The sequence below is a fragment of the Salvelinus sp. IW2-2015 genome, linkage group LG15 (genome assembly GCF_002910315.2).
Source record: "Salvelinus sp. IW2-2015 linkage group LG15, ASM291031v2, whole genome shotgun sequence".
NCBI classification, from domain to species: Eukaryota; Metazoa; Chordata; class Actinopteri; order Salmoniformes; family Salmonidae; genus Salvelinus; species Salvelinus sp. IW2-2015.
This window is the reverse complement of record NC_036855.1, coordinates 57276209-57301111: the sequence shown is the minus strand read 5'-3', so window position 1 is coordinate 57301111 and position 24903 is coordinate 57276209. Positions and strand designations below refer to the sequence as shown.

Sequence of the window (24903 nt, the reverse complement as noted above, 5' to 3'; positions counted from 1 at the left end):
GTTGAATAATGTCAAGTTGAATGTTGTCCTACTCGTATATAGTAGCAACAGAATACTAGATTGGTAAGTACTTACGTTTACATTCATCATTATAATCAGAGAATTTTTTGTTTATGGTCTCAAACTGGTTTTGAATGTACAAAAATTAAAATTCCTGACCTTTACCAGAGCTCGTACTCAGCCAGAGAAGGTTAGTATTGTCACATCTGGTGGCTTATCCATTGAAAAAGTGTCATCCTACAAATACCTAGGTATATGGTTGGATGACTATGGATAATCTTGTGACAAAGCTTAAATTGAAATTGGGTGTTTATTTTCGTAATAAGGCTTGCTTTCTGCTTATGGCTAGAAAGAAGCTTGTTCAGGCCACTTTTCTCTCTGTAATTGATTATGGTGACTTGTTGTATATGCATGCAGCCGCCTCCGTCTTACAGAGACTGGACTCTGTTTATCCTTGCGCTTTATTACAAATGCCAAGTCACCATTGCACCTTGTACCAAATGGTAGGTTGGACCTCACTTTATATGCGCAGAAGGCTGCATTTGTATGTGTTCATCTACAAAGCCCTTTTGGGTACACTCCCTCTTTACCTCTGTAGTCTGGTCTCCTTCACCACCAGCAGGTAAACTCCCTCTTTACCTCTGTAGTCTGGTCTCCTTCACCAACCAGCAGGTTAAACTCCCTCTTTACCTCTGTAGTCTGGTCTCCTTCACCACCAGCAGGTAAACTCCTCTTTACCTCTGTAGTCTGGTCTCCTTCACCACAGCAGTAAACTCCCTCTTTACCTCTGTAGTCTGGTCTCCTTCACCACCAGCAGGTAAACTCCCTCTTTACCTCTGTAGTCTGGTCTCCTTCACCCCAGCAGGTAAACTCCCTCTTTACCTCTGTAGTCTGGTCTCCTTCACCACCAGCAGGTAAACTCCCTCTTTACCTCTGTAGTCTGGTCTCCTTCACCACCAGCAGGTAAACTCCCTCTTTACCTCTGTAGTCTGGTCTCCTTCCACACCAGCAGGTAAACTCCCTCTTTACCTCTGTAGTCTGGTCTCCTTCACCACCAGCAGGTAAACTCCTCTTTACCTCTGTAGTCTGGTCTCCTTCACCACAAGCAGTTACCATACCTGGTCTGCTAGGTTATTGCTACTTAAAGTCCTCAGGACATTCACAGTATTAGTCAAGACTTCCTTCTCGTCTTGTGCACCAGAGGCATGGAAAAGTCTACAATCCATGCTTCATCTGATATGTTAGTGCTACTGAATTCATTTTAAATATTGATGGGAGACTCTGTTACAGAGGAGTGTAAATGCTTTTTTTAGGCTGGATCATGTTGTTGTATTGTATTGTTGTATGTTTTAATTCTGGAATGCATTGATTGTTGCTGTCTTCTTGGCCAGGTCTCCCTTGAAAAATAGACTCAGGGTCTCAATGGGCTTTTCCTGGTTAAATAAAGGTTACATCATTTTTAAATTTTTTATAATCACAGAATTCTTAGTTAACCTCAACCTCTGTTCAGAATCTAAGCAGTGAGTCATAGAAGATTTTCCATCACCCGGTCTGTCACATATTCTCTCCTAACTAGCTAGATGTGTGACCGCTATGACCTCATGTTGTTGGGCTACACATGTTTATAGCTTTTAGTGCTATCGTAAGTCAGCATATTGCTGTTGGCATGCCATTACGGAAAATCACAAAGACACTGTTTATCAACAGATCGAAGTCTGGATAAATTAATACTAATAATAGAGGGCATGAATCTGTGTGTTTACTGTCATAATGTGGGGTCGTTCATAAGAACTGTTTTCATGGCCTCTAATCTAAACTGTTGATGGGAGCAGCTTCAGAGAAATGTTACTGTGTGTTGATGTTGCACAACAAAAGACAATCACACATGGGATGAGGCCATTGTAATTACCAATTCACATTAGATGCTATTGCTGGCATTTCAACTTGAAACCATTAATATAATCGTTTAGGAATGGGTGTGTTGTGTTCTTGTCTGTGTTGGAAGGTCTTTGACTCTCTCTTTCTCACTATAGTTACCACAGTATCCTACTCTCTTTCTCACTATAGTTACCACAGTATCCTACTCTCTTTCTCACTATAGTTACCACAGGTTCAATCTACTCTCTTTCTCACTATAGTTACCACAGTATCCTACTCTCTTTCTCACTATAGTTACCACAGTATCCTACTCTCTTTTTGTATAGTTGAATACTGATATAAGCCTACTCCAATATGAAGGGTATGAAATACCAGACCATCCATCGCATGTACATTAGGTGGTTAAAGATGGAATCTGCAGTATGGGGAAACAGCTCCACTGGCCGCCCCAGCACAGTTGTTTTTGTTGACGAACTGAGGAGCTTCGCGCAGCATGGTTAAAACATAAAAAAAGTTTGTTGTTTGCAGTAACTTCTTTGTTATTGTAATATCCCAAATGGATGGGGTAGTTTCACCATTAACCTTTATCACTTGTGGGAATTGGACTATATGGATAGGGCTAAAATGAAATGTTCCTTACAGAATAAATATGAAAACCATATGCATAACCATGGTAGCAATTGAAATGGAATAGCATGTATGTATTTGGTTTTTAAAAAATACAAAAATACAACAACAAAAAAAAAATGGAAAAGTTAGGAAATTATGGGAAAATGATTAGACTAAAGGTGAGGACACAACAGTTGACCGGACAAGACTCAATCCAAACATTACACTGTTGATTTTATGCACATTTTACATTTACTGTACTTCTCACCTCGCTTGTCTATAACAACATCTGAAAATACTCTGGATACATTCAGTAACATGATAAGAATATTCCTGAGAAATGTGGGGTAGGTGCAACATAAGACATCAAAATGACAAGGGTTTGAGTCAGAGGACTAACTGGTGTCTCCAAGTGGCCACACACCTCTCCAAAGTGTACACAGTTCCCAAGTCATTTCAATGCGCTTTCATGACTTAAAAAAGAGTCTTCAACTATAAGGTGCTTTTTTTTTGCTCTCCTAGCTGTGCCATTGAGGAACTAGAGCAAGCACATTACTGTTGTTGCTGTCATCTGGGTCAGGTGGGCCTAATTTAAAAGCTTGTTCTATTGCCAACATGACTAGCTAAGTTATAAAATATGATCTTACAGTTTTACGCTTTCACATTGCAATTCAGGGAAACAGATCATCATTTTGGTGCGCATAGAAAGGGGTCAAGAGTGCATGCGTGTTGAGATCAATTTTCTTCACAATAGACAAACATGTTCAGAACAACCGAGAGTATGACTCCATGTCATCTTGTAACTGTACATCAAACACAGAGATCATAAACGTTGACACTGATGGAAATGTGAACTGCATACTTGGACTCACGGGTGATTGGCTTGCTTGTATGACATCAAAGCAGTACTTATTATCATCCTCAACGTCTCATCTTTCAAAATACAGAGTCTCTGTAGAGAGCTCTGACGTCATGTATAGAATAGCTCTGACGTCATGTATAGCATGTTACTGTAAAGATACTGGGTTCCAATTTAGGCGTTTATCAGTGCCCAAATCTGCCATTTTCAACCCGTAGACTGGTAGAAGTGTAAAGGGCAACGGATTCCAGCTTTAACTAGGTTCCATGTCCACTTAAAATGATGACCCATCTGACTGAGGTCAATTCTCCCTTATGTCTAGACCTGGGTATCCTCATCTATAGACACAGAGGTACAGCAGAAGGTTACAGTAAGCCCCCTACCTTCCCAGAAGCAGCAGCAGAGAGTGAGCTCAGTCGTACTTGTGGTCTCCAGTCTTCACGCTCTCAGCTGGCTTCCTGTGAATAGCACAGATCCGACCCCTGGGCTCTGCACTGAGCTATATAAGAGAGAGAGCAGCAGGACAGTCAGCACAGACACAGCACCCTGCATACAGGAAGGAGAGAGACTACTGAACACTACTATACAGAGATACTCACAGGGTAAGACTGAGATCCATAGCCACCTTCTCTTTCCCTCTCGTTCCCTGTTGACCCATCTTTGAACTTTACTGTTAACGTTGTTCTTTCAACAGACAGATTTTTTACAGACGATTTGGGGGTGCTGAAGCGAGTTCAGCTTCTGTTCTTTGAGTGTTGCTTTATTGATGATAAAAAAATTGTTCAATAGATGCACATTTGTGAGTTCAGACATTTCATAAAATAATGGAAGACATTCTCGTTAGTCTGTGTGAACCTGAAAGAAAGTTTGACGTATTGAAAGACAATAGGTTTCAGCTTGCATGTGTGTAGCTATGAGTGTTTGTGTGTGATTGTGCAAGGAGGTAGCCTATTCATGGAAATAAGTAAAAGTGTGCGTGGCTTTTCATGGGATATCATTTGTGTATGTAAGTGTGCTTGTGTGCGTGTTTTCTATTTGGCTTGTGTAGCCCTGTGCTTGGTGAATGGATGCAGAAACGTTTTAGTGTTCCCTTGACACCAAGTGATGGCTAGCACAGATGTGTCATTTGAGAGGGGTTCTGCACATCCATAATGTTCTTTCATTCTGTATGTTTCTGCACCCGCCTCTAGTGTCCCTCCTGGAGACCTGAGTGAGAAGGATAAAAAATAGGGATTGTTTTATTTGATAAATGTGTCATTCTGCTTGGGGTATTTAACCACCAATATACTGTATGTTTTTAAAAAATCTCCTCAGTGAAAATATACATTTAATAACTGTGACCGGGTTGTAGATCAGTGGAGGCTGGTGGGAGGAGTTATAGGAGGACCGTCTCATTGTAATGGCTGGAATGCCATTAATAGAACAGAGTCAAACGTAGTTTCCATATGTTTGATACCTTTCCATTTATTCCATTCCAGCCATTACAATGAGCCCATCCTCCTATAGCTCCTCCTTCCAGCCTCCTTTGGTGGAGGTCCTCTACTTGATATGTTTGAGATATTTAAAATACCTAATATTCCATCCATGGAATCATATGCAATAGAAAATACAATTATTAAATGTAATACTGTGTAACACAAAGTTACACTTTACTGTTTTTGTTTGTGATAATCTGCCAGCAATGATTCTGGGTAAGTATTTACATTTTCCCTCTACAGGAGTTGCTGGAGGTGTTGGTGGACTATTCTGGCGTGTGAAGGTCATTACCACAAGGTCACAGGTCAGAGGCAACAGCAGCGTGCCAGGATGTGCTGCCTGTCAACATGGGCTCTCCTCCTAGCTCTGGGAGTCACCACTACGGCACAAGGTTGGTCTTCATTAGCATTTACTATTTACATTCTTACTGTCCCCAATACACACACACACATCCCTAACATGTACACACATCCCTAACACACACACACACAAGAACACACACACAACTCGGTTTGGGAATTGTAACTATTATTTCAACTGGAAAACTTTTACATTTTTTTCAACATGTGTCAAAACGTAAACCAGGATGATATCCTGTATGTGGAAATTCGATTATCATTGATCATTTCATTACGTGTTCTCAACTTGCCTACCTAGTTAAATAAAGGTGAAATAAAATAAATAAATAAATACAGTTGAGAGTATTATCTCATGTCAATTTGAGAAGTCAGAACAGAGGTCTCCTTTGGACATTGACAGCAGCCTGGTGATCTTCTGACTCTGCAGAAGCCTGTGCTCCATATTCTCCCAAACCATTAGTAAACAGAGGCATATTGTTGCATGTCCCCATTACTGATTCTGCTCCACATCCTTAAGTAGGCGGGATATGTATAAGCACCAGGCTAAGGAGACACCTGTCTGCAATTGGCCACACAAATACGTGCCAGTAGCATGTTTATACTGAGCCCCAATGTGAACTCAGAACGATTATAGCGTTTGGTGGGTACTGTAAATGCAATGGTCTGGGAAATGTCCAAATGTGCATTATGTAACACTGTACACTACAAAAGTCAGTCTGTAAATTACACAGCAATGAGAATGAATAATGAGTATCAATCTCTTGGGATCAGTGACATTAGTACAAAGCAGTTGATTGTTTGCAGCTGAGAGTAACGATGGGACATAAATGGAAAAGAAATCAACTCTAGTAGCCTTTTCACTGTTGGTCCACAACATATTTCCTTGACCACTTTGAAATGCCATTGGCACATTCATGTGTTGGAGCAATTCATTATATTTCCAAAGTACACAGGGCAAATCACCAGAAAGAGATTAGAGTGTGGCATAACATGAAGAGAAAGTCAAAGTTGTAATATATTGTTCCGTGACTCAGAGTATAGTTGAAAAGTTGAACGATTTGAAAGATACAGATTCTTTCCCATTGCTTTACGGGTGGCCAGACTACTCTAGGAAGAAATAGCCAGAGGTTTGGTCTGTCTGGTCTGAGGTTTGGCCAGTCCGGTCAGCATTAAGGCATTGGTCAGTGATGTCACAACAGGTCAATCCTGAGTCATCGTGAGGTGTGTGTGATGGTTTACAGGAACATGGAGGAGAGACAGTTTGAGAGTTGCGAGACAAAACAACCCTGCAGTGTACCACTCTGAAGGTAACATCCCAAAATACATCTCTTTACACAATTGTCACGACTGTGGCATTAAGTCCAGCTTGTGGCTTTCAGTCTGGTTAATGTCTATGTAATAATATGGTATGAAGAAGTATAACTTTCAGAATTACAGCCCAAAGGCACCAGTTATGTTTACAGCAGCAGCGAAAAGAGCTAAACAATGTAATGTCATTGTTTTATGGCCAAAGAGGAAACAGTAACATTCTGAAGTAGTATTCATTGTGCGACATTCTGTGTCCAGATAACTATGAGTGGACCACTTGGTTCAACGTGGACCACCCTGGAGGTCGAGGAGACTATGAGCAGTTGGATGCTATCCGTTTCTACTACCGTGCGCGGGTGTGTGACGTCCCCCGGGCCCTGGAGGCTCGCACCACTGACTGGATCCCTGCTCGCAACACGGGGGAGAAGACTCACGCAGACCCTACCCTGGGCTTCTGGTGTGCCAACGCTGAGCAGGCCCCTGGCCGCAACTGCTCCAATTACGCTGTGCGCTTCCTGTGCCCCAAAGGTGTGGCTGGGAGCCTTACTTTAATACAGTTGAGAAGTAGCTACTGTATTATGTCAAATAAAACTGTTCTATAATAGTGAAAGCCATCATTTATCTTCCAAGCAATATTTCTAGCTACTGCAATTATATCTGTCTTTTGTAATGGAGTGAAAACCTATTTTCAATCAGGCAACACTGGGTCAGAAGGCATACTGGATGCCTGGGGTCCTTGGTCAGACTGGAGTCATTGCTCTGCCAAGTGTGGTCTGGTGGCAATGCAGGTGCGCTCCAGGAAATGCCAGTCCCAGCCTAAGCAGTGGGATAAGCAGTGCAGCGGACCTACAGTGGAGGGAAGAGCCTGCAAAGGACCTGAATGCCCTGGGACTGGTGAGTCGCTCTCAACATCTCCATTACAGCTATTAAATATGATAGAAACCTCTGTAATGTCACAGTACTATTTGCATACCATTTGCATTTTATTCTAGAAATGGTCATAACTAAACCAATGTACAAAGGCACTGTCTGACATGTTAAACTGTATTGCTGCTGTTGTTCCAGGTTGCACACTCCACTGTGAGATGGGTAGGGTGAATGCGGAGTGTGACACCTGTATGTGTCAGGACCACATTGTACTGGGCTCTGTCCGCAGTGCTGGAGGTCTCCCTGCCCCAGGGGCCACCATCCTCCGCTTCGGCCCCAGCTCCAAACTCCTCACCGTCACCGACCACAATGGACACTTCCGCATCCCAGGGATCTGTCCCGACGGCAACGCCACACTGACCGTCCAGCTGCGGAACCACGCCCCTCACACTGTCATCGTGCACCACAGCACCGAACGCACCTCTGTCCTCAGTATCATGCTGAATAGAGCAGGTAAAATGGCCACAAAAACAAATAAATGAAAGCTAACATTGTTACATTTCTCTGTTTTACATTGGTCTCAGACACTGTAATGTGATCCCTCAGAGAAGCTCCATGTGGTGAAGAACCCTGAAAACAAGGCCAGAAGAGAGGGCCAGACAGCTGCTCTCTGCTGCAAAGTAGGTGGATTACCAGAGCCAGACGATTACCAGTGGTAAGCCAATGGATCTGTAATGACAGCTTGGAAAATGTTATATATTTACCATATCAAAATCAAACAGTATTGGCTGGGTATAGTGTTCAACAGTCATCTGTGACTCGGTAGGTTTCACAACGGCAGCCTGCTGGACAGGAAGCAGCTGAACTATGACAGCACGCTGGTCTTAAGAAACCTGAGCATGGAGCAGACTGGGGAGTACTACTGCAGAGCCAGCAACCAGGCTGGGGCCATCAAGTCCAAACCTGCCATAGTCACAGTCTTAGGTCTGATCACAAAGCACCACGGTTGATATTCACACATTCATATTTACTATGTGAACAGCCATTAGCATGACATCAGTCAATGATTAGATGGAGAATGAAAGGGCATTGATTTTCTCAAAATAATTCCATTGTATAATCAGATTGTAAATCTTTTAATATGGGTTGGTCTTTTTTCTACCCCTTTCTCCTCACAGGTAAAGATCAACCTTCATGTAACTCAAAACCCGACTCCTACCTTATTCGCTTACCTCATGACTGCTATCAAAACAGCACCGACTCACTCTATTATAACGTAGGAAAGTGCCACTCAGGGACTTGTGCAGGWCAGCTGGACAATGGAATCAGGTGCAAAGACTCAGTGGCATACTGCTGTGGGGTGGCAAAGATGGAGAAGAAACAACTGAAATGCCAGGGCTATGAGCTCCCCACCATGGTGGYGACCGAATGTGGCTGCCAGAAGTGTGTGGAGACCAAAGTCATTGTGCGTGGGCGGGCYRTGGCYGCAGACACTGGGGAGCCCATGAGATTTGGTCAYGTCTAYATCAATGGAGCCAGAGTCAGCCGCACAGGCTACAAAGGCACCTTCTCCATCCAGGTCCCCCTTGACACTGAGAGGCTGGTGATGACCTTTGTGGACAACATGGATAAGTTCGTCAACACCACCAAGGTTCTTCCATTCAACACCAAAGGGGGCGCCGTCTACCATGAGATCAAGCTTTTGAGGAAGAAGGAACCAGTGACCATCAGCTCAACAGAGCTCAACACTCTTCAGCTGGGAGAGGTGGAGGGCCAGGATCCTATTGCTGAGATCCAGATCCCACCCAACTCYTTCTACAAGCAGARTGGAGAAGTATTTGTGGGTAATGTGAAGGCTAGCATCACTTTTCTGGACGCTAGAGACGTGTCCACAGCAGCAGCCGCACAGAGTGACCTCAACTTCRTAGGAGATGAGGGTGACACCTTGCCCCTGAGAACMTACGGTATGTTCTCAGTYGACTTCAGGGACGAGGAGGCCGGAGAACCACTGAACGCCGGAGAGGTGAAGGTGAAAATGGATTCAACACAGGTGAAAATGCCTGAGCACCTGGACACCATGAAGCTGTGGTCCTTGAACCCCGAYACAGGCWTGTGGGAGGAGGAGGGGAKCTTCCAGATGGAGAAGAAGCAACGTGGTAAAAGGGAAGAGAGGACCTTCCTCATTGGGAACATGGAGATCAGAGAGAGGAGGCTGTTTAACCTGGACGTCCCAGARAACAGGAGGTGTTACATCAAGGTGCGAGGCTTCCGCAGCGATCGCTTCATGCCCAGTGAGCAGGTAGAGGGAGTGGTGGTGACCCTGATCAACATGGAGCCCACTGCAGGTTACTCCTCCAACCCTCGTGCCTGGGGACGCTTTGACAGCGTCATCACTGGCCCCAATGGTGCCTGTCTGCCTGCCTTCTGCGACGACCAGAAAGCTGACGCATATTCTGCCCACGTCATGGCCAACATGGGAGGAGAAGAACTCGAGGCAGTCCCATCTGCTCCCAAGTTTAACCCCAACATCATTGGAGTCCCTCAGCCATACCTGGGCAAGCTGAACTACAGACGGTCAGACCACAATGACCCCAGGTTAAAGAAGTCAGCCTTCAGCATCAATGTGGCCAAGCCCAGCCCAAACACAGCTGAAGAGCTCAACGGACCGGTGTACTCATTTGACCAACTGAAAGAGTGTGAGGAAGCCCCATTTACTGCAGGTCACTTCCGCTTCACCAGAGTGGAGGGAGATCGCTACGACTACAACACAGTGCCTTTCAACGAAGACGATCCTATGAGCTGGACAGAAGACTACCTGAGCTGGTGGCCCAAGCCCATGGAGTACCGAGCCTGCTATGTCAAGGTCAAGATCAATGGTCCCCATGAGATCAACATGCGCTCCCGAAACCAGGGCGGCACTCACCCCAAGACCGTTGGCCAACTGTATGGCCTCCGCGACACCCGCAGCATCCGCGACATGGACCAGTCCACCGTCTCTGCTGTGTGCCTGGAGTTCAAGTGCAGCGGCATGCTCTACGACCAGGACCGAGTGGACCGCACTCTGGTGAAGGTGATCCCTCAGGGCAGCTGTAAGAGGGACAAYGTYAACTCCATGCTTCARGAGTACCTGRTTAATCACCTGCCWCTAGCCGTCAACAACGACACCAATGAGTTCACAATGCTGGCACCACTGGACCCTCTGGGCCACAACTATGGCATCTACACAGTGACAGACCAGGACCCCCGCACAGCTAAAGAGATAGCACTGGGACGCTGCTTTGATGGCACCTCTGACGGCACTTCCCGTGTCATGAAGAGCAACGAGGGAGTGGCACTTACCTTTACCTGTGGCAACCGTGAGGTGACCCGTCAAAGCGTGTTCCAGGCTCTGCAGAACTCCCCCGGGCAGTCTCTGGCGAGTGCAGTGAGGGATGGCCGAGGCAGGAAGCAGAGAGCAGGAGCCAACGCACTCCGCAACAGTCGTAGACGCAGTACTCGGAATCCCACCGCCACACGCACCTCAGGCTAAAGCACAGCACTACAGATCAGGGTCTCCACATCACAATCACATCAGACATGTTGGCAAATCACTAAAGAAAGTGGGTATTAGTGATGGGATTCAAATGTATATATTTTAGCCCTTTAGTAAAGATACACAGGTTTTTTGTCTTCATAATGTAAGGTTTGTAATAACATTTGATTTGTTACTGAAATATGTTTATCAATTGTAAGGCCCATAACCATAAATTCATAACTGAACAAATATTTTGTTATCTATAACACAGGTATCGCCCAGGGAACATTGAGATTTTAATGTTACTGCAAATAATGTATTTTCTTAAACTGTGGTGTGATTAATATTTACTACTTGAAATTGTAAATAATGGGATATTTATTACACATGCCATTCAAGAATGTAACCTGTGATGAAGACACCACGCCCCAAATAAAACAAGAACAACCTGAGAACATGTTGGATTGCTGATTCCTCTTTGTTGGCACATTCACAACACAGCTGACACCATTGTGAAGCGCACACTACAGACAAGCTACTTCTAATTCATGAAAGCCACAACGGTCAGTGAATTCAGGTTAAAAAAAAAAGTTGAGAAATTGGATCATTTAGACCAGTGATTTTATTAAATTAGATGCATATAAAACACTGAAGAGCTGGTCATCTTTTGTGGTATATTGTACACCATTTCCAATTTCCTTAACAATTTGAAAACTACCAAATGTTAGAAAATAGGATCAAACATGTCCCTTTCTACCAGTATGAAGACACTAAGGTCAGCCCATAAGCCCCCTCGTCTCACTTGATACAAGCCTGCAGAAGCAATGTTAAGGAGACCAGTTGTGTGAGAACATGCCAGATCACAATTTTATCTGCATTAGTAATTGATGAGCAAATTCCCTGTTTGTCATGCACACGAATTAACTAAAATCACTCTTGCTTCAACTGTTCAAGGATATTCAAGAGATGTATCCAGAGGATGGCCATGAGGTTTGAGTCACATCTATTGTAAAATTAATTCGGATTGGGCGGTAAACCATATACTTTTGAAATACAGACAGTATGATTTTCAATACATCTTAGACATGCCAAATAAATTATCTCCAGCTATACATTTGGTTTGCTAACTTGCAAGATCAAGCTTCTTGGTTACAGCAGAGACAATCAAGTCCCTCCTGGATAAATCCCTGCCGCTTAAAATGTATTTTGAGCGTACAGGACCAGTATGATGGTATGAAAATCTAGATACCGCCCAACTCTAAAATGCATTACACTTGTCTATCCGTTTTTACAGTGAATGCATAAGCCCCCTGTAAAATCAACTACTAAACATGTAGTGTCAGTTTCAAAGCATGAACGCAACTTTCGATGGATAAAGATAACATGTGTATTTGGCAACCAACGTTATAGATACTATATACTTTCCTGTAAGAAACCCATCGACAGGTAAAGTGAAATACCTATATTTATAGACATTCTGGGTGAAATGATTTGCATAGAACCTAATTTGTTTAGATGTCACTGCAGTAGCAACTGGAATTTGACATGAGCATATAATTTCTCTAAATCAAAAACATGCTCTACAAATCACATACAGCTTGTAAAGTATTTTTCACTGTGTTTTGTAACTTTATGAAGTTTGGAGGCTGAATGAGAGAAAAGGCAATTTCATTATGTAATAACAGAAGTGTTGGTACTGGATGCTCCCTGTATAGTCCCTTGGATCATTGAAGCAAAATGAAAGGGCGACACATTGTTCAGGTTTTTCCAGGATGACACTGGATAGCATGAGAAGTACAGCTGCATTTCTGAGGGTTAAAGGGTGAAAGGGCAGTGGGGATATAGCTGTCGTCACATGAAGTCATCATAGTCTTGGGTGTAGCCACCATCGAATTCTCCATAGTCTGCAAGGTCATCTTTCCCCTTGGCTTTCATACCGCCACCAAGTACAACTCCTTTCTTCTTCTTTTTGCCTTTGATTGCCTGTGGAACCAAAACAAAACTTAAATCATTGCTACAAACAAACACTTGGTGTTCTTCAAAGTGAATTGAGTGAATATTCATGTAAATGGGGCAACCAGGGTGTAAATGAGTTCCTTGAGCAGAGTCCAATGAAATGCAATATGGAGGTACTGGTAGAGGGCTCCCTCCACTGAACGTAAGGAGAACTACAATTCATGAAGAAAACTCCAGAAGGATGACATCATTTTTGTTCAGCATGAATAAGACGGTCAACAACTTACCTTTTCTTGCTTCTGTTTTTCATTAAGTAGCACTGTCAGGGAAGAGCTGATTTTCTTTAAGTCTTCAACTTCCACTGTGTAGAAACAGAACATTTAGTTTAGACACGTTAATACGTTATCACAACGGTTGAGCCTGAATGTTAGTGAACTCCAAATATGTCAAGTCAAACCATTGTTGAATGGCTTATGTATATAAACATATCTCGACATGAGGTATTTATGACATGTAGTTTGGCATTTGTTTTAAGGTAATAAGTACACAAACCTAAAACACACTAAATAATAAAGCATGTTTCATGTATCAAAATTCATGAAGGATGTTGAACTCACATGAAATACAAAGCTCCCGAAACAACGACTCCAAGAAGCTTGAATAATGCACAGATTTTTCATACTGTAATATCTTCACTTTCAGCAGATTTTCAAACTCTGTGAAGTCCTCTTTAGAAGATGGGCACATGGCTTCAATTCCAGAAACATTGTTTGTGGTACTACCCCCTGAAATTCCTGAAATGACAAGGACAAAAACTAATGAGAACACACAATAACAGTCTGGCTGGCTAGTGGGTTAAACCTGACAGGATATTCCAGGACCTTACCAAACGCCTCTTTTGCCAGCTCCAAGTCTGCTTCCTCCTGCATCTTCTGGACTTCCAACTTTTCTGCTAGCTGTTGTTCGGGTGTAAGCTCTTCCTCTTCATCCAACTATCAACAAGAAAAAAGTAAAGGATTCATAAGAGAGAAAAGATTCAGAACTGTAAGGTTAATCCAACATTTCCAAAACTCACATTCTTTTTCAGCTCTTGTTGCTTCTTCCTTAGCCGGTTTTCTTTCTCCTTTATTTTTTCGGCCAGTTTTTTCTTCTCAGACACTTTGGCCTCTGAAATAAAAAAGCAACGTTACAGCAAACCTCTGGAACAGAAACCACCATCAAATCAAGTTGAAAGTACATATTTTCAGCCACTACCCAATAATAAAAAGACATGGCAGCAGCCAGTATGATGCAAGAAAATGTTTGTGATTTATTCACAAAAATATATACAGTTATGTGCAGTAGAGGTCGACCTATTATGATTTTTCAACGCCGATACCGATTATTGGAGGACAAAAAAAGCCGATACCGATTAAATCGGCCAATTTAAAAAAAAAATGTATTTGTAATAATGACAATTACATCAATACTGAATGAACACTTATTTTAACTTAATATAATACATCAATAAAATCAATTTAGCCTCAAATAAATAATGAAACATGTTCAATTTGGTTTAAATAATGCAAAAACACAGTGTTGGAGAAGAAAGTAAAAGTGCAATATGTGCCATGTAAGAAAGCTAACGTTTAAGTTCCTTGCTCGTGAACATGAGAACATATGAAAGCTGGTGGTTCCTTTTAACATGAGTCTTCAATATTCCCAGGTAAGAAGTTTTAGGTTGTAGTTATTATAAGACTATTTCTCTCTATACCATTTGTATTTCATATACCTTTGACTATTGGATGTTCTTATAGGCACTTTAGTATTGCCAGTGTAACAGTATAGCTTCCATCCCTCTCCTCGCCGCTCCCTGGGCTCGAACCAGGAACACATCGACAACAGCCACCCTCGAAGCAGCGTTACCCATGCAGAGCAAGGGGAACAACTACTCCAAGTCTCAGAGCGAGTGACGTTTGAAACGCTATTAGCGCGCACCCCGCTAACTAGCTAGCCATTTCACATCGGTTACAGCAGCCTAATCTCAGGAGTTGATAGGCTTGAATTCATAAACAGCAGAGCTGCTGGGAAAACGCACGAAAGTGCTGTTGTTTGAATGAATGCTTACGAGCCTGCTGGTGCCCACCTTCGCTCAGTCAGATTGCTCTATCAAATCATAGACTTAATTATAACATAATAACACACAGAAATACGAGCCTTAGGTCATTAATATGGTCGAATCCGAAAACTATCATCTCGAAAACAAAACATTTATTCTTTCAGTGAAATACGGAACCGTTCCGTATTTTATCTAACGGGTGGCATCCATCAGTCTAAATATTCCTGTTACATTGCACAACCTTCAATGTTATGTCATAATTACGTAAAATTGTGGCAAATTAGTTGACAATGAGCCAGGCGGCCCAAACTGTTGCATATACCCTGACTCTGCGTGCAATGAACGCAAGAGAAGTGACACAATTTCACCTGGTTAATATTGCCTGCTAACCTGGATTTCTTTTAGCTAAATATGCAGGTTTAAAAAAATATATACTTCTGTGTATTGATTTTAAGAAAGGCATTGATGTTTATGGTTAGGTACACGTTGGAGCAAAGGCAGTCCTTTTTCGCGAATGCGCACTGCACCGATTATATGCAACGCAGGACACGCTAGATAAACCAGTAATATCATCAACCATGTGTAGTTATAACTAGTGATTATGATTGATTGATTGTTTTTTATAAGATAAGTTTAATGCTAGCTAGCAACTTACCTTGGCTTCTTACTGCATTCGCGTAACAGGCGGGCTCCTCGTGAGGCAGGTGGTTAGAGCGTTGGACTAGTTAACCGTAAGGTTGCAAGATTGAATCCCTGAGCTGACAAGGTAAAAATCTGTCGTTCTGCCCCTGAACAAGGCAGTTAACCCACCGTTCCTAGGCCGTCATTGAAAATAAGAATGTGTTCCTAACTGACTTGCCTAGTTAAATAAAGGTGTATTTTTTTTAACCAATTTCCGATTGTTATGAAAACTTGAAATCGGCCCTAATTAATCGGCCATTCCAATTAATCGATCGACCTCTAATGTGCAGATCAACATATTATATGACAACAGGCTGCAGCCACTACTTTCTCAAACCATTGGTTGTAAATTGTATATTTCTGCACCTGATTTCTTTGCCTCTGCTTTCTTCTCTTCCTCTTCATCATCCCAGTTATCCTGCAGAGGGAGAACAGACAGGAATGAGTCAAATGATGTGACGAGAGGTAGTTAACTACTGGGTAGTTAAGTGGTTGGTTCTGGGACTTGTCTAGAGTAGGTCTTGACTTAATTTTCAAGGAAATAAACAAGATCTGAGGTTGAGACCAACTGCATTATCAAACATCAGAAGACAAGTCAGAACCAGTCACAGCCACATTATCACAAAATGTGGTTATGTAAAGCATTTCAACCAATATTTGGCAAATGTTTAATATCCACTGAGGCCCTAATAAGGGAATAAGACAAGTACCTAGCTCAAGTCTTATCCCAAAAAAACACAGAACGTTTCTCTCGGTGTATGCCGTCATTGTAAATTTACATTTACATTTAAGTCATTTAGCAGACGCTCTTATCCAGAGCGACTTACAAATTGGTGCATTCACCTGTATGATATCCAGTGGAACAACCACTTTACAATAGTGCATCTAACTCTTTTAAGGGGGGGGGGTTAGAAGGATTACTTATCCTATCCTAGGTATTCCTTAAAGAGGTGGGGTTTCAGGTGTCTCCGGAAGGTGGTGATTGACTCCGCTGACCTGGCGTCGTGAGGGAGTTTGTTCCACCATTGGGTGCCAGAGCAGCGAACAGTTTTGACTGGGCTGAGCGGAACTGTACTTCCTCAGAGGTAGGGAGGCGAGCAGGCCAGAGGTGGATGAACGCAGTGCCCTTGTTTGGGTGTAGGCCTGATCAGAGCCTGAAGGTACGGAGGTGCCGTTCCCCTCACAGCTCCGTAGGCAAGCACCATGGTCTTGTAACGGATGCGAGCTTCAACTGGAAGCCAGGGAGAGAGCGGAGGAGCGGGGTGACGTGAGAGAACTTGGGAAAGTTGAACACCAGACGGGCTGCGGCGTTCTGGATGAGTTGTAGGGGTTTAATGGCACAGGCAGGGAGCCCAGCCAACAGCGAGTTGCAGTATCCAGACGGGAGATGACAAGTGCCTGGATTAGGACCTGCGCCGCTTCCTGCGTGAGGCAGGGTCGTACTCTGCGAATGTTGTAGAGCATGAACCTACAGGAACGGGTCACCGCCTTGATGTTAGTTGAGACGACAGGGTGTTGTCCAGGATCACGCCAAGGTTCTTAGCACTCTGGGAGGAGGACACAATGGAGTTGTCAACCGTGATGGCGAGATCATGGAACGGGCAGTCCTTCCCGGGAGGAAGAGCAGCTCCGTCTTGCCGAGGTTCAGCTTGAGGTGGTGATCCGTCATCCACACTGATATGTCTGCCAGACATGCAGAGATGCGATTCACCACCTGGTTATCAGAGGGGGAAAGGAGAAGATTAATTGTGTGTCGGTCTGCATAGCAATGATAGGAGAGACCATGTGAGGATATGACAGAGCCAAGTGACTTGGTGTATAGCGAGAATAGAGAGGGGCTAGAACAGAGCCCTGGGGGACACCGTGGTGAGAGCACGTGGTGCGGAGACAGATTCTCGCCACGCCACCTGGTAGGAGCGACTGTCAGGTAGGACGCAATCCAAGCGGGGCCGCGCCGGAGATGCCCAGCTCGGAGAGGGTGGAGAGGAGGATCTGATGGTTCACAGTATCAAAGGCAGCCGATAGGTCTAGAAGGATGAGAGCAGAGGAGAGGAGTTAGCTTTAGCAGTGCGGAGCGCCTCCGTGACACAGAGAAGAGCAGTCTCAGTTGAATGACTAGTCTTGAAACCTGACTGATTTGGATCAAGAAGGTCATTCTGAGAGAGATAGCAGGAGAGCTGGCCAAGGACGGCACGTTCAAGAGTTTTGGAGAGAAAAGAAAGAAGGATACTGGTCTGTAGTTGTTGACATCGGAGGGATCGAGTGTAGGTTTTTTCAGAAGGGGTGCAACTCTCGCTCTCTTGAAGACGGAGGACGTAGCCAGCGGTCAAGGATGAGTTGATGAGCGAGGTGAGGTAAGGGAGAAGGTCTCCGGAAATGGTCTGGAGAAGAGAGGAGGGGATAGGGTCAAGCGGGCAGGTTGTTGGGCGCCGGCCGTCACAAGACGCGAGATTTCATCTGGAGAGAGAGGGGAGAAAGAGGTCAAAGCACAGGGTAGGGCAGTGTGAGCAGAACCAGCGGTGTCGTTTGACTTAGCAAACGAGGATCGGATGTCGTCGACCTTCTTTTCAAAATGGTTGACGAAGTCATCAGCAGAGAGGGGGAGGGGAGGAGGGGAGGGGGGAGGAGGATTCAGGAGGGAGGAGAGGTGCAAAGAGCTTCCTAGGGTTAGAGGCAGATGCTTGGAATTTAGAGTGGTAGAAATTGGCTTTAGCAGCAGAGACAGAAGAGGAGAATGTAGAGAGGAGGGAGTGAAAGGATGCCAGGTCCGCAGGGAGGCGAGTTTTCCTCCATTTCCGCTCGGCTGCCCGGAGCCCTGTTCTGTGAGCTCGCAATGAGTCGTCGAGCCACGGAGCAGGAGGGGAGGACCGAGCCGGCCTGGAGGATAGGGGACATAGAGATAAGTTGTTCTTAAACTGACTTGCCTAGTTAAAAAATAAAAACAACTGTGGGCCTACTGTACTGATCAAGTGTTGTTTTAGGGACATGAATACACCATATGACTTGTTTTAGGGACATGAATACACCATATGACTTGAACACTACCTATACTCGACAGAATCGATGGTCAACAATTGTAACTGCTTTACTAGCTTTTTCCACAGCTGTATGATCCCACAATAACGCTATACATTCAGATGACTTTCTAGATATGCATGGTGAAAATGAGTCAACGGGATAAGTCTGTTGAAGATTCTCGAAAACACACTTTACCTTTATCATATGTCATAGTTGGAAGCATCTAGTAGTAAGGCTCAATTCAGTCATAATATCATAATATCATCAGGGAAGATTGACAACGTTAGCCAGCTAACTTACATTCAAGTGCATATTTATCAAATGTATAACAAAGCCTTGAACTGACTTCAATGACCAATCGCTGTCAGATTATGATTAATGTTTATCTTAAAGCTAGCCAGTCAGCAAGTTAGGTCTGAACTAATGTGATAAGTTAGCTGCTAACCTAAAAAGCTAGTTCAGTAACTAACGTTAGCTAGCTTCTAACTACACCCCCCAAAAAGGAACTAACGTAGATCAATTCAAAAACAAAAGTGTCAGAGAATGAGTCTATGCTCAGCTCGAACCAAGAGACACACACCAACAGTTTTCACATGTGCGGCCTCACAGCTTGTACAAGATCGAGCTAGCTAAGATATATCGGTTAACGCTAACTAGCTAGAAACGTGGATAATGTAAGCTAGTTGGCGGCTAGCTAGCTAATGACCACAGACTAACTAGCAAGGCGTGTTGTGTTACACACAAATAATGGGTTAATTATGACCTGAAATATGGCCTTTATCATGTAACTAGCTAGCTAGTTAGTTAGTTGTCTGGTTACCTTCACATCTTCATCTTCGTCTTCGCCTTCCCATTTGTCCAGCACTACCGCCTTTTTGATCGGCGCGACGTCCGTCTCGAAGTTGTCAGCGTCTATAAATACACATTGTAATGGTAACTAACAGTTATCTTAAACGTTCAAAAACGATAAACGAGCTATTATCAATCACAATGTTACACATCTTTCCCAAAACCCTAAATATAGCTGTCACAAGATATAATTTCTAACTTTCTTCTCACCCCAATCGTCGGCATCCGCCATCTTGGCTGTGTGTGTGTGTGCGGGTTTGACAGAACTCTGAACTGAAAGCAGCAAAGCAGATGGAGAAAGTAGACAACGAGGCTTTACCGCTCTGCAAAGCTAGGAGTTGCTGCTCTCTTTTAAAAAAAAAATTCAAGAAAGGAAAGCCCTTTCTTGAAAAGTATGCCTTTTGGAAAAGTATGCCTTTTGAGTAAAAAAAAAAAAAAAAATCGCACTGTCCCTCAATCTTACATTTTAATATTTAATTAAAGGCATAATCTGTAACTTCAACACCATGACCCTGCCACTTTGTTTAGGAAATTTAATTAAACTGAGATGATTGACAGCTCCATGTTAAACATGTTTTTCGGCTAAACATTTTGCTGACCAAAAAAATTCTAAATTAAAGGAATACAATGTAGAAGTTCTTTATTAGAAATCATTTATGCATGAGTATTCACACAAAACTCACAGCAATTACAATACTTGGAGTAAATACCCCAAAAGGATTTGCAATGAGTGTTATATAGGCTAGATTATTTTGGTGTTACAGAAATATTGGTAACACTTAACACAACTTTAGAAAGTAGTCTACTGGACTACTTATAAACCATTAACAGACCCTTTATAAAGTACACCATGTAAATTGTTGCCGAAATACTTTACAGGTAGACAAGAATTTAAAAACAATTTAGAAACATTAATTCTCAAATAATAGAAAACATCACTGTACTTTTGAGATAAGAGTATTCATGTGGTTCTCTCTTTACATTTAAAACAATTACATTTAAGCATTAAAATAAGATTTTATTCAACCTTAAACCAAACAAAATAATTGTCAGCCTAAACTGAAGACTACAACTCGGCAATGTGCAATAAATAAATGCAGAAATGTATTTTTCTTCACTCAGAGAATAGGCCGATAGCAAATATGTCTCTTCAGAAGGCTAGGTCAGTACAGGTGCAGCAAAGCTGGGACTGAGACAGAAAAACAGCTTCTATCAAGGCCATCAGAATGTTAAATAGCCATCACTAGCCGGTTACTTAACCCTGCACCTTAGAGGCTGCTGCCCTATATACATAGACATGGACTCACTGGTCACTTTAATAATGTTTATGTAATCGGTGTGAAATGGCTAGCTAGTTATCGGGGTGAACGCTAACAGCATTTCAATTGGTGACGTCACTCGCTCTGAGACCTTGAAGTAGTTGTTCCCCTTGCTCTGCAAGGGCCGTGGCTTTTGTGGAGCGATGGGTAACAATGCTTCATGGGAGGTAGTTGTTGATGTGTACAGAGTCCCTGGTTCGGGGCGAGGAGGGGACGGAAGCAAAACTGTCACATTTACATACTGCTTTACTCATCTCATATGTATATACTGTATTCTATTGTATTTTAGTCAATGCCACTCCGACATTGCTCGTCCTAATATTTATATATTTCTGTATTTTTAAATGTGTTTGTATTGTTAGATATTACTGCACTGTTGGAGCTAGGAACACAAGCATTTTTGCTACACCCGCAATAACATCTGCTAAATATGTGTATGTGACCAATTTGATATAAATAAATAACCATCCATTACAATAGCCTTGCAGGGCTACTCAAATATATTACACGTATTGTTTAACATTGTAGTTGTGTGGGAGAGAGTCCTCTTGGCCCATTGAGGGTGAGGGGGTTACACATCAGAAGGGGAGGCCATTACAGAGCTGAAACTAACAGCACCATCAGCAGTCCCAGAAGGTGACAGAGGACTAGGGCACAGTGCCAGCCCGGATGAACTGCCTGCATTGGGACAAACACAAAAGCAACACTAACTGTATGGCGACAAAGTCAACATCAACAATAGAAGCAGCATACAATTGTATCCTACATCCAACACTCCCTCAAACCTTGAGCTGTCCTTCTTCCACTAGATCCTGATTCCTCTTCTTATTCACACTCAACGTTACAAAATATACATGCTGAAAGTATGTACTGACATAATACGCATCTAATTTAACTACCCTCTGCTAAGATCAAGACAATGTTAGCTTCAGTGAAACATGTAAGGCTGACTACGAAAACCCGTCGGATATCGAGCCCTCATAGTTGGGAAAAAGCCAGAATCTGGAAATTGAGATTTTGGTTGTTTAGGATTATTTAAACGCTTTACTTTATTGTAATGTAAAACATATTGTATCATTACTTACGGAAAATAGTTAATTTCCCAGGTTTGTCGTCATTAGCCAGCAATGTGCTCAATGTGAAAAATGCTAGTTTAAACTTGCCTGAGAGTGTTCCAGTTGATTTGGCACATTCAAGACAACATGCAACAGATCAATGAAATCAGGCTGGTTAAGACAGAATAATTTGCTAGATAGTTAGTAATATAATAGTATAAAGTTGTCATTCACAATCAACAAAGTAGTTATTAATACAAGTGGGTCAGATTTTCATTTAGTCTATAAGCAGCCGTAGGCCACGCCAGAGCAAATGTTCATAAAAGAAGTTCACACATTCTTCCGATGTTGCTTGATCAGTGGGTTGGCCTGTTCGCTGCCAAAATGACATGAAAAGGGATCAAAATATATAAACAGTATTGCCTTAATTTCATTTAGATTTTAGGTAACAAAGCGATTGAGATCCTATTCTAAAACTTGGTAGAAGCAAGAGGCATCTTGACGTCATTATCTGTCATTTTGAGCCGCAGCCAATTTCTTGCTAGCCCTGGCCACTCGCCTTCACTCCCTTCAAAAATGTAAAATAGGATAGGTGTAGATGAATTATCTACCAACACAGTTATACCAATCCCCACTGGTTTTAATCTTTGAGGGGGTGTGAACGAGTGCACAGGCGAGAATGGGTATAATTGGGATTGGGCTCCTGTCATTGTAGCATAGTCTACACGCACGCAGTCTTTCCTTTTTGTAGTTAGTCAATCATCAAATTAAAATGTACTTGATCAATCATCGTTGAAGCTGACTTCTCAGATAAATAGCGATATTGCTTGTTTGATTTAGATAGTTAGATGTCATTACTTTGAGCAAAGCTGCCAGTATGCTCTGAATTACCAGTAATCAATCATTATTTTACAATAATTATTATCTTCTGTCACCTCATCATGGATGGAGAGATGAGAGCATCTTCAATGAGGAGAAAGCAATGTATATTACGCTAGTTAAGTACACAATGTATTAGCTAGACTTTATAAAACCTACCAGGCCTTCACTACCTGCATCTACTTTGTATTTGTTCAAGGTAGCTTTAAAAATAATAAACATTTCACGATATGAAGGGTTTCCCTAGGCCGCCACACATATGAAAAGACGTTCAGCACCATTTCGGGCGGTAGGTAGCCTAGTGGTTAGAGCATTGGACTAGTAACCGAAAGGTTGCAGGATCGAATACCGAGCTGATACGGAAAAATCTGTCTTTCTGCCCCTGAACAAGGCAGTTAACCCACTGTTCCTAGAAAATAATAATTTGTTCTTCACTGACTTGCCTAGTTAAATAAATAGACATAGCTGCACACGTGACAAAAGCAATCGCTGTTTATAGGAGAAACATGCTGATCTGGGCTGGGTCAAATACGACCTGGACAATTCACATGAACACAAAGAAAAACAAAGATTTTATAGGGGGCAATACAAACCATGGAAGATAAACTGACATGTGTTATTGAATCATGGGCATTTTGAATCCTCAAACTTGTCTGCCCGGATGAGGGACACAGCCAGAATGGTGTAAGTCCTTCAACCTTCACCAAAGATGACATGGCCATATCTGGGAGGCCAGCTGCAGATAGTTAAAGTTATAAGAGGATTTGAAACTAATTTCAGGCACAAGACATATTTGTGGTAGCAAAACAACAAAAGGCATGCTGTACCTGCCAGTGCTCCAACCTCAATGAAGACCTCAGGGCGCCAGGAGCTTATGGGTCCAAAAGCCAGGCTATGGCTCAGCAGTCCCGTTAAAGCCTACTGCTGCTCTTCTGAACAGGTCAGCCTCAGACGGCCCAGCCTCAGAACTGCCTTACCTCAGCCAGGAGGGGGAGAGATGAGTTACAGCCAATTATTTATATACACTGCTCAAAAAAATAAAGGGAACACTAAAATAACACATCCTAGATCTGAATGAATGAAATATTCTTATTAAATACTTTTTTCTTTACATAGTTGAATGTGCTGACAACAAAATCACACAAATTATCAATGGAAATCAAATTTATCAACCCACGGAGGTCTGGATTTGGAGTCACACTCAAAATTAAAGTGGAAAACCACACTACAGGCTGATCCAACTTTGATGTAATGTCCTTAAAACAAGTCAAAATGAGGCTCAGTAGTGTGTGGCCTCCACGTGCCTGTATGACCTCCCTACAACGCCTGGGCATGCTCCTGATGAGGTGGCGGATGGTCTCCTGAGGGATCTCCTCCCAGACCTGGACTAAAGCATCCGCCAACTCCTGGACAGTCTGTGGTGCAACGTGGCGTTGGTGGATGGAGCGAGACATGATGTCCCAGATGTGCTCAATTGGATTCAGGTCTGGGGAACGGGCGGGCCAGTCCATAGCATCAATGCCTTCCTCTTGCAGGAACTGCTGACACACTCCAGCCACATGAGGTCTAGCATTGTCTTGCATTAGGAGGAACCCAGGGCCAACCGCACCAGCATATGGTCTCACAAGGGGTCTGGGGATCTCATCTCGGTACCTAATGGCAGTCAGGCTACCTCTGGCGTACACATGGAGGGCTGTGCGGCCCCCCAAAGAAATGCCACCCCACACCATGACTGACCCACCGCCAAACCGGTCATGCTGGAGGAATTTGCAGGTAGCAGAACGTTCTCCAGACTCTGTCACATGTGCTCAGTGTGAACCTGCTTTCATCTGTGAAGAGCACAGGGCGCCAGTGGCGAATTTGCCAATCTTGGTGTTCTCTGGCAAATGCCAAACGTCCTGCATGGTGTTGGGCTGTAAGCACAACCCCCACCTGTGGACGTCGGGCCCTCATACCACCCTCATGGAGTCTGTTTCTGACCGTTTGAGCAGACACATGCACATTTGTGGCCTGCTGGAGGTCATTTTGCAGGTCTCTGGCAGTGCTCCTCCTTGCACAAAGGCGGAGGTAGCGGTCCTGCTGCTGGGTTGTTGCCCTCCTACGGCCTCCTCCACGTCTCCTGATGTACTGGCCTGTCTCCTGGTAGCGCCTCCATGCTCTGGACACTATGCTGACAGA

General features: G+C 43.3%; 2 protein-coding genes across 3 annotated transcripts in view; one reads left to right on the top strand and one right to left on the bottom strand.

Annotated features, from left to right (window-relative positions):
- cilp (cartilage intermediate layer protein, nucleotide pyrophosphohydrolase) overlaps positions 1–11327 on the top strand; it is a 48626-nt gene extending 37299 nt beyond the window's left edge. Inside the window, exons 1-9 of one of the 2 annotated variants that reach the window (XM_024001742.2) lie at positions 3774–3948; positions 5065–5213; positions 6423–6488; positions 6748–7017; positions 7186–7383; positions 7555–7869; positions 7963–8071; positions 8183–8340; positions 8535–11327. In XM_024001742.2, coding sequence (XP_023857510.1) covers positions 5153–5213; positions 6423–6488; positions 6748–7017; positions 7186–7383; positions 7555–7869; positions 7963–8071; positions 8183–8340; positions 8535–10885 — 3528 coding nt within the window. In that variant the 5' untranslated portion in view covers positions 3774–3948; positions 5065–5152 and the 3' untranslated portion in view covers positions 10886–11327. Of the gene's footprint in view, positions 1–3773; positions 3949–5064; positions 5214–6422; positions 6489–6747; positions 7018–7185; positions 7384–7554; positions 7870–7962; positions 8072–8182; positions 8341–8534 lie in introns of those variants that run through there. The other variant, XM_024001741.2, reaches the window with a different exon arrangement.
- Positions 11328–11474: 147 nt separating this feature from the next.
- On the bottom strand, positions 11475–19798 carry LOC111974142 (eukaryotic translation initiation factor 3 subunit J-A). Its single transcript, XM_024001759.2, has 8 exons — positions 19683–19798; positions 19444–19535; positions 15972–16023; positions 13902–13993; positions 13713–13818; positions 13444–13620; positions 13114–13187; positions 11475–12853 (listed from the first exon to the last, which is right to left on the bottom strand). The coding sequence occupies exons 1-8, from the start codon at positions 19702–19704 to the stop codon at positions 12722–12724; spliced, it is 747 nt and encodes a 248-aa protein (XP_023857527.1). The 5' UTR covers positions 19705–19798; the 3' UTR covers positions 11475–12721.
- Positions 19799–24903: the final 5105 nt, after the last annotated feature.

Coding starts and splice junctions, on each gene's coding strand:
- LOC111974142 (XM_024001759.2), bottom strand. CDS start 19,704: ATGGCGGATGCCGACGATTGGG. Junction 13,819..13,901: donor AACAAGAGCTGAAAAAGAAT/GTGAGTTTTGGA, acceptor TCTTGTTGATAG/TTGGATGAAGAGGAAGAGCT. Junction 13,188..13,443: donor TCGGGAGCTTTGTATTTCAT/GTGAGTTCAACA, acceptor GTTTCTACACAG/TGGAAGTTGAAGACTTAAAG.